Below are 15,314 nucleotides of genomic sequence, written 5' to 3' on the forward strand. Positions count from 1 at the left end.
CAAATGCATCTTCACAACATAGAAACTGTAAGAGGAAGATGATCAACCATGGATTAAAATAAAAGCATACACTTTTCCTGATTTACCTGCACTTGGGGGTTAAACACAGGATTTTAAGTCATTCCTTTTGTGAATGGTATATCCATTTTAAGAGTCAATTAAATACATTACAAAATGTAGGCATTGCCAAGAAATATAGGGCTGTATTTGGTTTTTTAAGCTCTCAGATATATAAAGAAGACCAATGCCTTAAGCAGCTCCATATCAGTTTTACCACTCCCCTCTAAAATTTATTTGTTCTTTTATTTGTTTGTTTCATTTCTAGGATTTCTTTTTCCCGATGGAAAATTTGCACAAGGAGTGGAGAAATCAGTAACTGATTTAATTGATCATTTTCAGTTTATGTGGAATTTTCATTTTTTACAGATTTTCTACAATGCAGCCAGCTAATGCTCTGCTTCCAGCATAGGCACTTCAAGGTCGTATTTCTTTGTTTTCACCACAGGTCAGTTACTATCACCAGGAAACACTAATTTGAAAGCATCTTCCACCACAGGTACTTGGAAATAATGAAACTAAACAGCCAAGCAGTGTAAAAAAATCCTGTTTCTTTAACCCATGAATCCTGTGCCACCAGTGCAGAACTCTCCTCAAGCTCTGGCAGTAAGGTGTGCTAGGCAGGTAGCAAACACGCTCCTGTGGTTTACACCTCCCTAATCATTTCTCTCTTCTGCAGGACATTTCCTTCAAGCACTGGTAGCATCCAGCTGTGTCTCCTTTGAGCCTTTTAGTGTGTCAACATTACTTTCTTCTGTGTAATTCAGGATTTGAATACATTAAACACTGCCTTTGTTCTCTATTGTAGGTCATGGGTTGTATGGGACTTTTGAAATGTTGTCCTCCTGGAGAAAAACTAGAGAAGACCAACATGTTAAAGAGAGGACTGCAGCTGTATTTGCAGACTCCATGCTCTCGTTTTCTCTCACCACTGCCATGTACCTGGTCACTTTTGGAATAGGTGCCAGTCCCTTCACTAACATTGAAGCAGCCAGGATTTTCTGCTGCAATTCCTGTATTGCAATTTTCTTCAACTACCTCTATGTACTCTCCTTTTATGGTTCCAGCCTGGTGTTTACTGGCTACATAGAAAACAACTACCAGCATAGTATCTTCTGCAGAAAGGTACCAAAGCCAGAGGTATTGCAAGAGAAGCCTGCATGGTATAGGTTTCTTCTGACAGCCAGATTCAGTGAGGACACGGATGATTCAGAGGAAACGAACACTTATGAGAGTCATCTTTTGGTGTGGTTCCTGAAACGCTATTATTGTGACTGGATAACAAACACTTACGTCAAGCCTTTTGTAGTTCTCTTTTACCTTGTTTATATTTCCTTTGCCTTAATGGGCTACCTGCAGGTCAGTGAGGGGTCAGACCTGAGCAACATCGTAGCGACTGCGACTCGGACCATCGAGTACACGACTGCCCAGCAGAAGTATTTCAGTAACTACAGCCCGGTCATTGGGTTCTACATCTACGAGTCAATCGAGTACTGGAACACCAGTGTCCAGGAGGACGTGCTGGAGTATACCAAGGGCTTTGTGAGGATATCTTGGTTCGAAAGCTACTTAAATTACCTTAGGAAACTCAACATATCTACTGGATTGCCGAAAAAGAATTTCACTGATATGTTGAGGAACTCCTTCCTGAAGACCCCTCAGTTTGCCCATTTTTCAGAGGATATCATATTTTCCAAGAAATACAATAATGAAGTTGATGTTGTGGCCTCCAGGATGTTCTTGGTGGCCAAGACAATGGAAACCAAGAGGGAAGAACTTTATGACCTCCTGGAGACCCTGAGGAAGCTCTCTCTCACCTCCAAGGTGAAATTCATCGTTTTCAATCCATCATTTGTGTACATGGATCGTTATGCCTCTTCAGTGGGAGCCCCCTTACAAAACTCCTGCATTAGTGCTTTATTTCTGCTCTTCTTCTCTGCATTCCTGGTGGCAGACTCTCTGATCAATGTCTGGCTCACTCTAACTGTTGCCTCAGTTGAATTTGGAGTTATAGGTTTTATGACCTTGTGGAAAGTGGAACTAGATTGTATTTCTGTGTTGTGCTTAATTTACGGAATTAATTATACAATTGACAACTGTGCTCCACTGTTATCAACCTTTGTCCTGGGCAAAGAGTTCACAAGAACTAAATGGGTGAAAAATGCCCTGGAAGTGCATGGGGTAGCTATTTTGCAGAGCTACCTCTGCTATATTGTTGGTCTGATTCCTCTTGCAGCTGTGCCTTCAAATCTGACCCGTACACTGTTCAGGTGCTTGTTTTTAATAGCATTAGTCACCTTCTTTCACTGCTTTGCCATTTTACCTGTGATACTGACTTTCCTGCCACCCTCCAAGAAGAAGAGGAAAGAGAAGAAGAATCCTGAAAACCGTGAGGAAATAGAGTGTGTTGAAATGGTGGATATGGATAGCACCCGAGTGGTTGACCAAATTACAACAGTCTAACTTGATTTGTTGGTTGCTTTTTTACACTAGGTCTTACTGAGAAAAAAAAAAAAAAAAAAAAGAAACCAGTACTGACTAAATGTGTGGGGACAGGAAGATTGGAGATTTTCCCCTCCTTCCTTTAAACTAAATCCAGGAATATTCAAAATTATGGGAGAAATTAAAAATAAATTTAAAAAAATAAATCAAAAGAGCCGGGGTATTGTACCTTGCTCAGTTCCTATAACAGGTAATATGGGAGAATTTGCACACCCATGCAAAGAGAGGTTAAATTTTAGATGCGTGAAGTAAGATCTAATGGAAGAAGTTGGATTCTTAAGCAGTCGTCTGCATCATCTGTACTGCAGATGCTGCAATTATTGTGGCTAAACCAAATCATGTTGAAAGGTCAACTGTCAAGGCTGAAGTAGCACTAAATGTTCGCTGGATGTAAAGGCTTTACAAACTTTCTGCACAGCAATAACTCAAGTCAGTGAGTCAGCTCTTATAAGTCTTTGCCATCACATTTAATATTTCTTTTCTCCCCTAATCTAAACATTTATGCAAGACTATATAAAAGATAGCAAACTGTACTGGGAAAGAAGGCAGTACACAGCAACCAAATGCTTTCCAAACACCTTTATGTTATGAATCACTTTTTTTTTTTTTCTAAAAGTATCGTTATTTTAAAATTTAAATCATCCCTTGTAACATTTTTAATCATGGTTTTATAACTGTTTCTTTTTCTTATAAAAACAAAAAAGAACAAAAAAAAGGAACAAAAAATCCATGTGACTCTGTCACTCTAGAAAATATATAATTCTATTTTATACATGTCTCGCTACTAGTTAAACATGTAATCTGCTTTACCAACTGTAATTTTGTTAGCACTCTACTAAGATACGTGAGTGGATCTAGCAGCAGACAGAAGATGGTGTACTGAATATTTCAGCACCAAAATCCATGATACAAACCTCAAATACTAAAATGTCATCAAGAAAGTGAATGTTGGGGCTCTTTTAGTGAGAGCCTATTTCAGGCCATTCACTGGTAATGCACACTAAGAGGATTAGTGGGTAGTTTTACATAATGTATACCTTAATCCCTCAATCTTCCTAGAGTACCTGTAAAGCAATAGACCTTGTAGTTATGGGCTCTTCCAGGAGACAGTAGGCAGTAAGAGTTGTGTGGAACAAACTGAAGCTTGGGGCTGTGGCTTAGCAGCAGCAAGTTCATCAACATCCCCAAAGAGCCCATATCTAAGGGGCCTATTGAAAACATTATGTGTGAGAGGGAAAAAAAACAACCCAAAAAAACCCACCAAAAACAACAACTTAAAATATTACATTACTGAGTCTTTTTGGAGCCATGAGTTCTAAATCAATAATTCTGTCAGCATCTGTGATGTGGAGTAAAACAGATAAAGCAGCATCTCTTCCCTCCTCCACCCCCTCCACCCTTAAGAGCAACAGGCTCATTACAGTAAGGACTTATCATGTGGTTGAACCCTAATGGGGGTATGTAAGCCAATTCTGTAGGTTTTGCTGAGAGTATTCTGACCATACATTGCCTGTGGAAACTCAGTAGCAGGAAGCTGGCTGGTGTGCTGGGTGGTTTCGTATGGACTGTTGCTTTGTGGTGCACCATGAATGTATTCCAACCAGACTCCCTTTTGCAGCTCATCTGGAAACTAAGAGTACTTGAAAAGTTTTCAGCATTTGGCACAAAGTTTGCTTCAGTGAGAGTATCTGGGCGGGAGGGGTATTGCAAGAACCACGGGGCTTGGAGCACTGGGAGCACCGTGGCTCGGGAGGCTGCCTGTGGTACCTGCACAGTCACTAGGATGTCTCTGGTCACAAACCCAGGATGTGGTTCATTGCATGAAACGTCTCTTTAGCATCCAAATCCCAGTGACCCCCAAATGCCCTGTAAAAACCTGTAATGCCACCTACTGAATATTAATTTTCAAGCAAAGAGATATTTCTGAAGCATCCTTCCTAGCAGAAAATAAGATAACCAGATATTTTGCCCTGAAGCAAAATATTACATTCTCACTAGCAAAACAAATCAGCAGAGCAGCTGGCAGCATTTACTTTCCCCTGGATAAGTCCTTTCCCTGACCAGAAGAAAGGAAGCTGTGCCCAGGAATGCACAGGCTCTTTGCTTAAATAAACAACAGTTGCTCCGGTAGCAGCTGGGAAGCTGTAACAACAACTTCAGCCTTGGCAGAACACAGGCGGACACCTTGAAGACAGCCAGATGAATGTAAGGCTAGGAAAAAGATGTTTCCCCTGTTTTTTTAGACTCAGGCTTGGGGCTATGTTTTCCAGCCAAAAAATATTCCTTAAATATACTTCACTAGATTTTGTGTGATCGTCAGTATGTTGTTTAAATACCAGTCACCCTGTCCCCTGGCTGTTCAACAGGCAGCTGCAGTGGCTTTTAAACTTCTGAGGGCATTAGCAAATTAGCTGAGAGTTACAGAGGAATTGCAATTCCTCTGCAGTAATCTACTGACTTGTGCAATGCTTGGAAATGGGACGTGTCAAAGAGGTTGTTTGTACACTGCCGAGAGGAATGAATGGCAAACCCTGATTTTACACCTCTGCTATCCCTCATGCTATTCACTTGCAAACACCAGACTCCAAGATAGTTACCATAAACCTCCTCACATCTAATTGAAGTGCATAGAGCAGGAGCATCTTTAAAGCGATGTCCAAAGACAAACTTGCAGTTTCACAGATCTCTTATTAAATCTCACCATGTGAGGCCTTCAGAGATCTTAAAGAAAAGTGATAAAACCAGGGATAAAATTACTTCTCTATCTCCAAACCTGTCAGAAAAAGGATGTGGAGGCATTCCTGTGACAAAGTGCTGCAGAAGAAGCTTGCGTGTCCACAGAAGGCAGGGTGAGAAGTCATGAAGTCCACGCCCTTGCTCCCAGGGCAGAGCCAACAACATTTAAATAATTTCTGAAGGATGTTTGTCCAGCCCATTCCTAAGAGTCTTTTTAAGGGCAGATTCCTCTCCCAGTAGTCCCCCCTCAATGCCATGTTACCCTCTCCAGTAACTCCTGCTAGCCACCCAAGACTGGGATAGAGAAGAGGAGCCGTGCCCCTCGCTAACAGGTATAGGACAGGCAGGAGACTGGAGCATCCCCAAAAGAGTGAAAACCCAGAACAGAGCCAAAACCAACTTACATATATTTTTCACTGTGTTTCCCATCAAGCTGTCATTCTGTTCCCCACTCCAGCATTGGCAAGGTACAGCCATGGAAGTGTCCAAGGTGCACTCAGCCCAGGTCCGTGAGACTTCGGCCTGAACCCTGATGTGTCTGAGGGATGCACCAAATGCTCCTTCTCTGCAGGTAGCTTGAATACCTCAACATGAACCACGTTCTCAAGGTTTCAGACTATGCTAAGCCACTTTGGCCTTCCCTTCAACTTTTTTCTCTGGAGCAATTATCTTCACCAAAGTCAATGGACCTTCCTGCACTGATTGATTAGTAGGTGCAGATGCAGCACTCTGTTCCCAGTTCTCAGCCACTCCCAGTGGCTAACTGTGCATGAGATTTTACCCTTACTGGTGAACCTCCAGTTTGGAAGACTACCTAGGCTTAAGCAGTTTTTTGTCATACTCTTAAGTGCTTTTTAGCCCAGGTATCACTGTGGTTTTGTTTGCAATATAGATGATCCAATTTTTTTATAAATGCAGTGAGTAGAAGAAAGTATTATACACTGTCAGGCACTGACTAAAATCTAACAGTGAAAATTTTAGTTAAGGCTAACAAGACTATGTAGGACTATGGCTCACTGAGCACGTATGTCTTCTACAAACATGAAAATTCCCATACAGTAAGGTATGGTGTACAGTATATTTTTACTACAGGGTAAGCATGGGGAAAAAGAGCCAACCTACGTGCATATGGCCCTCAAGATCAATCCAGTTTCCTTGTAATATGACTTCTGATATTGTGTTAGCACAAGTCCACTTTCAATTTACAATTACTCTAACTAGAGGAAAAAAATAAAGAAACAATAATTGATGAAGACGGAATTTTCTGCCCAAAGCAGAAATGTGGAAGTATTCTAGTTAGATTAAAATTAGAGTTGGACTTGTTGAGAAAAACCTGTCTGTCAAAGAAAAAGAGCTTCTTTTCCAAAGACAAGCAAATACACTTTTATGGTCAACTGCATGAACCTGGAGGGAATACAGTACCAAAGTGGCCTGAGGTTATGCTGGGTCACGAGAGGATTCACATCTGCTCTCAGAAGCCTTCTGAGCCAGCACTGAATTCAGGTAAAACATGTACTGTAAATTGAAAGGTGTACTTCTAAATGTTTTTTTCTAGGCTGACTGTCCTCCTGTGAGCCATGAAATACCACATCAGCCAACACTTTTATTTTTATTCAAAGGGAAAACAAAACTAAGTGGTGGCACGACTGGGCAGAGATCAGGGGAGTCCAGAAAGAAGACTGTCTTCTCTGAAAAACAGAGAGAGCCAGCAAAGCAAGTGGGTTGTGGGAGAAGATCTGATGATTTCAAAACTTAGCAAAGAGGTGGTTTTTCCTATTTCATTAACTCGGAAAGCAAACAGCACGTTCAGGGAGACACGGGGAAAGGAAGCTGAGTTGGTCGGAGTCAGCTCTGGATTTGCTGTGCACTCCAGGTACAGTAGCTCCTCTGGCATGGCTGGGAGCTGTCAGCAGATGGGAATGTGGGAGGGGCGGTGCTGGTACTGCTGTGTGGGTGTTGGGGATGCCACACCAGGGGCTGTGATGGTGCCATTTCACTTGTCCCCATCCCACAGTCCTGCCCCGGGTTCCTGGGGTGTGCAGCCTGCAGAGAGCATCAGCTGCCGTGCAGGAACAGTTCCTCATGATTCTCACACTGTGGCAGCACTGCTGGCTGGTTTTGATGGGCCAGTGCTTTCATGGTAAGGCACCAGCCCTGTAGGAAACCATTTTCTGGAAGCTCTTGGTTAGAAAGAATTATCCAGAGCCTTTTCCTCCCCTGCCTGTGCACATGTTAAACTCCTAATCAATAAAAATCAGATTGTACAATTTAGCTATGTAGGGACAAAGTATTTCTTCCATGGCTTTATCCCTACATTTGTCACTAAAAGTACCTGTCATTTATTTTCTTATGAACATTGTGAAATAAGTACGCCTTTCTGGGGTACACACAAGTCTGATGAGAAGGAGGTGGGGAGAGGGGACAGCTCCTTCCCTTTCCCAAAGGTAGGAAGCATCTTCCACCCATGGCCAGGCACTACACCATTGTTGCAGGGCACCCCCAGTAACCCCATCTCAGTGCAGTGGGGAGGGCAACCTTATCCCCCCTTCCCAATCTTATTAGAGAACAGGGAGAAGCTTTAACTCCAAACTGGGGGTGTGGTCCCCCAGGAAGCTCTTGTGAAACGCATCCACTGCCAGGAAAGCGCAGTGGCGAACTTCTTGTTTGGTTGGGTTTTTTTGAGAAAGAGATGGCAAAAGTATCCCAGGAGGGCATTTGAACACAAATTCCTGTCCATGGTGTGTGGGTTGGAGCAGAATGGCATGCCCTGACATGCCACCCCTTGCCCTGCTGTCCTGGCACAGCTTCCTGCCTGGAGAGAGGGCACCTCAGCATCACATGCGCCTGCCTGGGGCAGCCGCTTCTCAGGCACAAATTGTTCTGATGTCGTTGGCATTCTGCAAGTCATTACCTTTTTTTTTAATTTTTGGGAATAACAAAACAAAAAAGGTCATCAGAAACAATTCTAGATTATTTAAGCTCCAATAAGTCTTAATCTGTGCATCAAATAAATGGCTTGCAAGATGTCAGGGGTTTTCGTTTAGGCTTTTTTTAACCTATTTTTACTATTTTTGTATTAATTTAGGGGAAAAATTGTATAATGAATCTCAATGTATAGCATAAGCCTAAAATAAAATGGCTATCTCTCTCTTTGCTTCCTGTGCTCCCAAACTGCTACAGAAATCCCATGCCATCGCCAATGCAACAATCTGGTTTTCCTGGCCTAACCCAAATAATCAATATGAGCATGTTCTCCAAGTCCCCACAGAGCGGGTGGTGGAGTAGTTTAGGGGCACCTGAGCCAGCACAGAGCCAGCAATGTCCCCAAGATGATGGGCATGCTGCTTCTGCAGGAGCCCCTCTTGTTCCAGGCTGCACACTGCAAGCACAGGGAAAACCACATATATTAATTTCCATGTTATTGGGATCTAGGTGCTTTTCGGGGGTGTTCAGATAATCTAACAGCATAAATCCAGCCTCGGCTGGCAAACCAACAGCTAAGGCAAAAATCTGAAACTGATTTGATCAAAACCTACAGGTTATTTCCTCAAACAAGACCCACACCTTCTGAGATCTGGTAGGTAGGTAGACCTGCAGTATTACTGTTGAACAGAAGTATTGCAATTGAACAGACTTATTACTATTAAAATTTTTCTAACCAATACCTTACCATTCACAAACTTAGAAGTCCCAGCATCACTGAGAGACCCACCTCTCTCACCAGCAGAACCACAGCTGTTGCTCCAGGATCTTCTGATGACTGTGCTCAATTATCTTCTTCCCATGCCCAAGCAGATAGCCCATTTACACTTCTTTCCTAATGTTTTGGAGAAGGGGAGCATCCCTCCAGGCCCATATGGACCTACTGCTTCAAAGCAGAAGCAAACCACTCCAGCAGGGGATGAGGGTGACAGCTATGGTGCTCTGTCACAAGTGACTGCAGAAATGAGATATCCATCACTTTACTGTAAAAAGTAGGTGAGCCAGATACAATCCCAAGTCACTGCAACAAATAGCAGGGGTTAGGGGTTTTTGGCTACCAAGGGCTTTCAGACACTTTAGTTTAATGGGAAGTTTGGGTCTGCAATTTAAAGTTGATTCCTGTCACCTGTTATGGCTCCTGGCCTTGTCCCTTTCAGTCATTCTTTCTCTCTTTGCCTTAAATTGAGAATCCAGAAGCACTGTTGCCAAAAATTCTGCCTGAAACTGAAACTCAAACGATACAAATTATTCCAATTACTAGTGTAATGTAAGAGAGGCTATGTCTAAGCATCACATAGGAGCTCATAACCCCTGGTACCAGGCTGGTGTTCTTCATTTGTGTTAGTAAGAGCTCCTTCCTGCAAATCTCCACCGATCTAATTTACAAAATTCAGGCTTTGCAAATGTCTAATCAGCGTGTTTTATTCTGAAAGTTCATCTGTGCATATACCTTCAAAATAAAGGCATGTTAAATCTGATTTTTAGCTTATCAAGGAATACAGTTCAGCCCAACAAAGGTTCGTGAGCAGCATGTCTGAATTCCACATGCAATTCCTTCACTGCTGCATACAAGTCAGAATATTTTCACTCCCAAATACCACATTCCCTTATTTATACAACTAATTTGCACACAGAAACTAGGCAGTATTGTGGACCCAAAACAGTGAAGTGTGCTCATGTTTACATTCATCCTGTAAATATAACTTAAACTTTTAAAGGTTAATGGCAATATAGAACTCATTGAGAAGAATGGGATTTTTTTTTTTTTCTGACTTCAGTTTAATGGCAGAATATAACTAAATATATGCCAAGTGCTAGCTAGAAAGAACCAAGAGTTCATCAGCAAAGAAGAAAGTCCCCTTGAAAATTTATATGTATGAGAAATGTGAGAATCATGTTAAAGGCCTTAGCTGGGTATCCAGTCTATACATAGCATATGTTATATATAATGCAGAATATTCCATTCTGATTCTTTTTGGCCACATTGAATCCTCTGAAATATGCTCAGTTCTGTGAGGAGGCATAATTTTGAGCTAAACTGATATTTATCTTCTTAGAAATTATCAATTTGCACAGGTGAAGTTTGCTGGAAACAAAATTTTAAATGTATACAAACAAACTGATACAGAAAACACAATTTGTAAAAAGTGTGCCTTCACATACTGATTATATTTCATAATAAGCAATCTGTTCCCTGATGCTACAAGTAAAAAACTGATTTTGTATTTGTCAGCTGTATTCAGGAAAATGAGATGCCCCACTAATGTGTATATATAGTGCACACACCCCCATATCAATTATGTATTATACGCCCAACACAAGTTGGCTCCGTATAAAGAGGAGGAAAAGCCAACCTAGAAATGTAGTTGAAAGCTGGTAGGAAGAATAGTTTATCTGTACTGAGATTAGTAATGGATCAGCAGGGGAGAAGCAACAGAGAAGTTTGGTAAGGAGTTTAGGAACAAAGAAACTGGCTACAGAAATGCAGAGCTGTCAATAAAACTCAGGTTTTATTGTGTCAGGAGGATGAGAAATAAATCATATAAAACCCTCTGAGTTGCAAAGGGAAGGAAGGTCTAAGATAGTATGGGACTGAGAAAAATCATATGAACATGTATAAACTAGCAGCTGTAATGTTTATTAAGGCTGTTTAATAAAAGACAGGATCTGTCTATAGAAGGAAAATAAAAAATCACAGCTGCCTAATTATATGAATTCAAATAGAGATTCAATACCTCATTGTTTTGGAATAAAAGGAGAATATGATTCATAATCTAATCTGGGGCCCAGAGTTGAAGAATTTAACATGATCTATAAACAGTATCATACAGAAAAAGAGATGGGTCATGGATTCTGGCTCATAACTTACTTAAAAATGACAAATTGACCCTCACTATTTTACTGCAGCTCTTACTTAGAGAAGAGCAGCTGACTTTAATGTTCTGAAACAGTCATGCATTCTTGACAAAATACTTGTGTGTTGGAAGGATTTCTTTTCTTTTCTTTTGAAGAGACGATCAGTTTTCTCTCCGGACAAAGTGAGCCCTCAGGTACATAACCCGCAGCAAGAAGTGGGAAACTCCTCTCTTAAGGTGATTCCTGATTCAAGGACATCCATCTGCAGTTGTATTTCTCTTTTCTCTCCTCTCTGCATACTATTGCAGGCAGTTCCAAGCCTGTCTATTGACAGTTTGACCAATCAGTGCATCGTACCCCTCTTTGCAGGAGAGGTGGGGTTCTGCCAAGCATCTGGTGCTGGCTCCAGAGGCAGTGGCCACGTTATAATTTCAGGATTATTCCTGCTCATTAGCCCCTCTCATGGGAGCTTTTCTGTCACTATCTTGGATCTTACTGGAAGGGTGGCTACAGTGGCTGTCACAGGACAACCAACAACAGTTTGCTGACCTGCCATGCCTCTGATATACACAAGGGACATAGCAGTATTAGATCTAGCAAGGAGAAGCATCCAAAGCTCACTGTCAGGACATCATATTATATGTAATATCACCATCTGTGAGGATGTTTATACAGCAGATTTATTATACGGAATTTGCAGAAATGGGGAGAGGAGAGAGAGAGAATATCAATTAAACTGCTCGTTCAGCACTTTCCAAACCTCTCCATCAAAGGAAGAGTTCTTGCCTCACAGTCAGTGGTGATACCAAACCTTAAGAATCTAATTTACAGAAAAAGATTAAAAGAATTTGGTTCAGAATGGGAAAATGTGGAGCTGTGATATGTGACTTCAGAATTATGGATAAGATTGCTAACATCAGTGAGGGGTTTTTTTGTTTGTTTTTTTTTTTTTTTTTTTCCCCAGCATATGCTTCAAAGCCAGAATCTCAGAATATAAAGTATTTGAAGTGAGAAGCAAATGATAAATTCATGGAGAATATTTCACAGGTAGAATTGACAAATAGATATTGGAAACTGTAAAGTCAAAGGAGACAAAAAACATCAACTCAGATGAGAAATACCTAGATTTATTGTAGAGAACTCCATAAAAGCCTGAACAGAAAACCTCCTAAATGTACTCACAGCCCTGGAGAGTTCTTCAGGTGGTTGTTCCAGCACCAGATCAAAAATAAGGTAAGAGTTTTAAATTATTGACAACTACAACCAACAGAGCTTTAAAGTGTGGAACTTGGGTAGGGGAGAAATTGAAAAATTATGAGGAAAATACTGAATTACTTACTCTTTGTGTTCATCAGCACCTCTCCACAGACTTCTCAGGAATTACAGCTAATAGCATTTGTTTAAAGCACCATCCAGCACATTCCAGACAAGTGTTCTCCCCTTCCCCTGGAAGCCAAAGGCTGAGTTTCATTTTGTCAGTCTGCCTTTCAAGGCAGATGATCCCTGTGACAGTGTCTGAGTGACATAGGACCTGAGACACAGAGGCAAGCACAGACCAGCACAGGAAACCCATACCTGAGCCATGGCAAGGCAAAGCATTGTTCCTCCTTCATCAGACAGCTGTGCAAAAGAGAGCATTCCAATTCCCAATGTACTTTAAAAGCTCATAAGAAAAATTGGCCTCTGTGGTACACTGTGGTTTTCCTAAGCAGTAGATGTGCTATGGATGCTGTCCAGGCATCCTTACACTTGTGCTTTCCCAAATTTTAGTAGCCCTCAGCCTTTGGCTTCATGCCACACAGTCCCTCTGATACTCGTATTGCAAGTTTCATTGAGATACCTTTTTGGTGAAAAGGACTTCATTCAGTTAAATATGAACTCTTCTATTTGCCCCAGAAGGTTCCCACACCTGCCATCCCTATTCTCTGTTAGTACATCTGGAAATTAGGGTGGCCACAGTGGGAAGGAGAGAACTGGATAGCAAGCAAAAATCCCATCATTTAATTAAGTGGCAGCTAGTTTTGTGAGGCTCAATTACCAGAAATTTTGTGAGCCTCATTTTCCAGTACCAAACTTTTAAAAGGTGCTCACTATTCCACTCCCAATCCAAGAACTGTGGATTTTCAGAATATTCCAAGCAGAATATAACTGCTGTATTGAAACCATGTTGCCCAGTGGAAATAAAGCACTGGGAAGGGAAGAAGAGGTGAATAGAGTTGCTGGGTTTGAAATTTTCAGCAGAAAAGATTGGTTTTTCTTTTTATAAAGAAGCTCACATTTTTACCTTTGTTTTGAAAGGAGAAGTCTTTAAGTCTGACAAACTCAAAGCACATAAAATCATACACAAAACCTTCCATTCAGGAGAGGAGGGGCCAGACGTGAGCTGAGAAGAGATATCAAGGCAGTAGCAAATGCAAACAATAGCAAACATTGCACTTCTATGGAAACACAGATTTGAATGCATAATTGGCTGAATGTTACCAAAAATCTCCTAATGCAGGAAAAATAAAGTCAGGGAAAGATTGTCAAAAAAACTTTCTATGGTTTTTAACTTCTTGTTCTGGCTTATTTCTAAGGTCACCAGATCTGTGGCTTTCATACTCTGTTCAAATCTGTAACTGTTTCTTTAGACATAGTTATCATTAATATACATTCAGCCATTGACCAAATATAAACCATACTCAGGTGGCCAGACATAGTTCTCAAGTAGTCAAAGGTCATCCTTAACAGCTACCCCCACTCCTAAAATACATATCAAGTGTATGTATTTCACAGAATTGGAAAAATCTATACAAAATTCTAACCTACCTGGAAAAAAATTGTTTTAAACAGGCCAAACAGAATTGAAAAATTGTTTGCAGCAAATACCTTTATAAGCTCAAAATGTGAAGGTAAAGTAGCTCTATTCAAGCCTTTTGAAGAGAATGAATGAGAGAATGAATGTGAAAATGCACATGGAGTGCAATTTAAAGAAGCAAGCAAGCGAATCATGACCAGAGAATGTCTATAAAACCTTGGCAGTTGACCTTCAATGGGTGAGGATGGTAAGTGATTTGGAGAATCAGCATTTCATCAAGTGGTTGAGTATATTTTTACCCTTTTCAAATATGAACCAGCTCATCAGGTAAAAACTGATCATGCAAGGTTTGTCCATTTGCCTGCTCTCAGTGAGCATGAAAAAAATCATATTCCTAAACGAGCCTATGGTTTCTGCTGACTTTGGTTAATTCCAGTATGTTTCTGTTTACCACTAAGAAGACAAAAGACAGAAATAAAAATCCTCCAAACGTTTGTTGCTTTTTCTTTTCTCAAGAATGTATCCTACACCTGCCATTGCCTTCTCCTTTTGCTATGCCAGACCTCTCTTATGAAATTCCCCAGTTTTGGCCAGTTGACTCAAGCGCTCCCCTAATGCACTCTTGCTATTGTAAGTACTCAGGGGTTCCACTAAAGGGGTGGCCGGATGCAGCTTCAGGACTAATTGTATCCTATGAGTTATAGAATTATGCACCAACAGCTAAAAGGACACAATTACAAAGTGAACTATTGTAACACACACTGTGTAATGTCATACAATCAAATGCAATGTTTAGTAAACATGAACCTCTTGGTCATTTTGTATTTATTTATACAGGTTTAAAAAAATTAAAATAAAGCACACATTTAAAAATATCCCTTTCTCCATTGTGTCTCTGCAGCATTATGAAACTTCCTGTTGAGGCTGATGGGGAGGCAGTGACTCGGTCAGTGCCTGGGGAGGTAGACAATGACTAGCAAGGAATATGCAGCTCTTGTTTGAATTGAATTGTACCTGCAAAGAGGGGGAGACAACCTTCTAGAGAGTGTGGGAGAGAAAAGGAATGGCTCACCAGCCATTTGCTAGGAGCTGCCTGGGTGGGAACACCAAATTTCTACAGAAGTAGGAGCCTTAACTAGGTCACTGCCTAAAGGACTTCATGTTTCCAGCAATGTGCCAGTAATGAAACACCAAAGGGTTTCTAATTGGGCTCCTCCCTCGGCTACAAAGTCTGGGGGGAAAAGGAAAGGGGGAAAAAGGTCTTCCACTTACAGTTGGAGAGCTGATAAATCTCTGGTATGCCCTGAAAACAGGGAGGTGACACAGCTCGCAGGGAGTCAGGTCCTGCCAGTTTGCCCAAGGACCCATGGTTTATCCCAAAAAG

The 15,314-nt window shown here is 41.2% G+C and overlaps 1 protein-coding gene across 1 annotated transcript in view; it reads left to right on the forward strand.

Moving 5' to 3' along the window:
* PTCHD1 (patched domain containing 1) overlaps window positions 1–14,805 on the forward strand; it is a 45,910-nt gene extending 31,105 nt beyond the window's left edge. Inside the window, exon 3 of the mRNA XM_012569445.5 lies at window positions 866–14,805. Within this exon, the coding sequence (XP_012424899.5) occupies window positions 866–2,520 (1,655 nt within the window). The 3' untranslated portion in view covers window positions 2,521–14,805. The remainder of the gene's footprint in view (window positions 1–865) is intronic.
* Window positions 14,806–15,314: the final 509 nt, after the last annotated feature.

This window comes from Taeniopygia guttata, chromosome 1, assembly GCF_048771995.1.
Source record: "Taeniopygia guttata chromosome 1, bTaeGut7.mat, whole genome shotgun sequence".
Classification (NCBI taxonomy): domain Eukaryota; kingdom Metazoa; phylum Chordata; class Aves; order Passeriformes; family Estrildidae; genus Taeniopygia; species Taeniopygia guttata.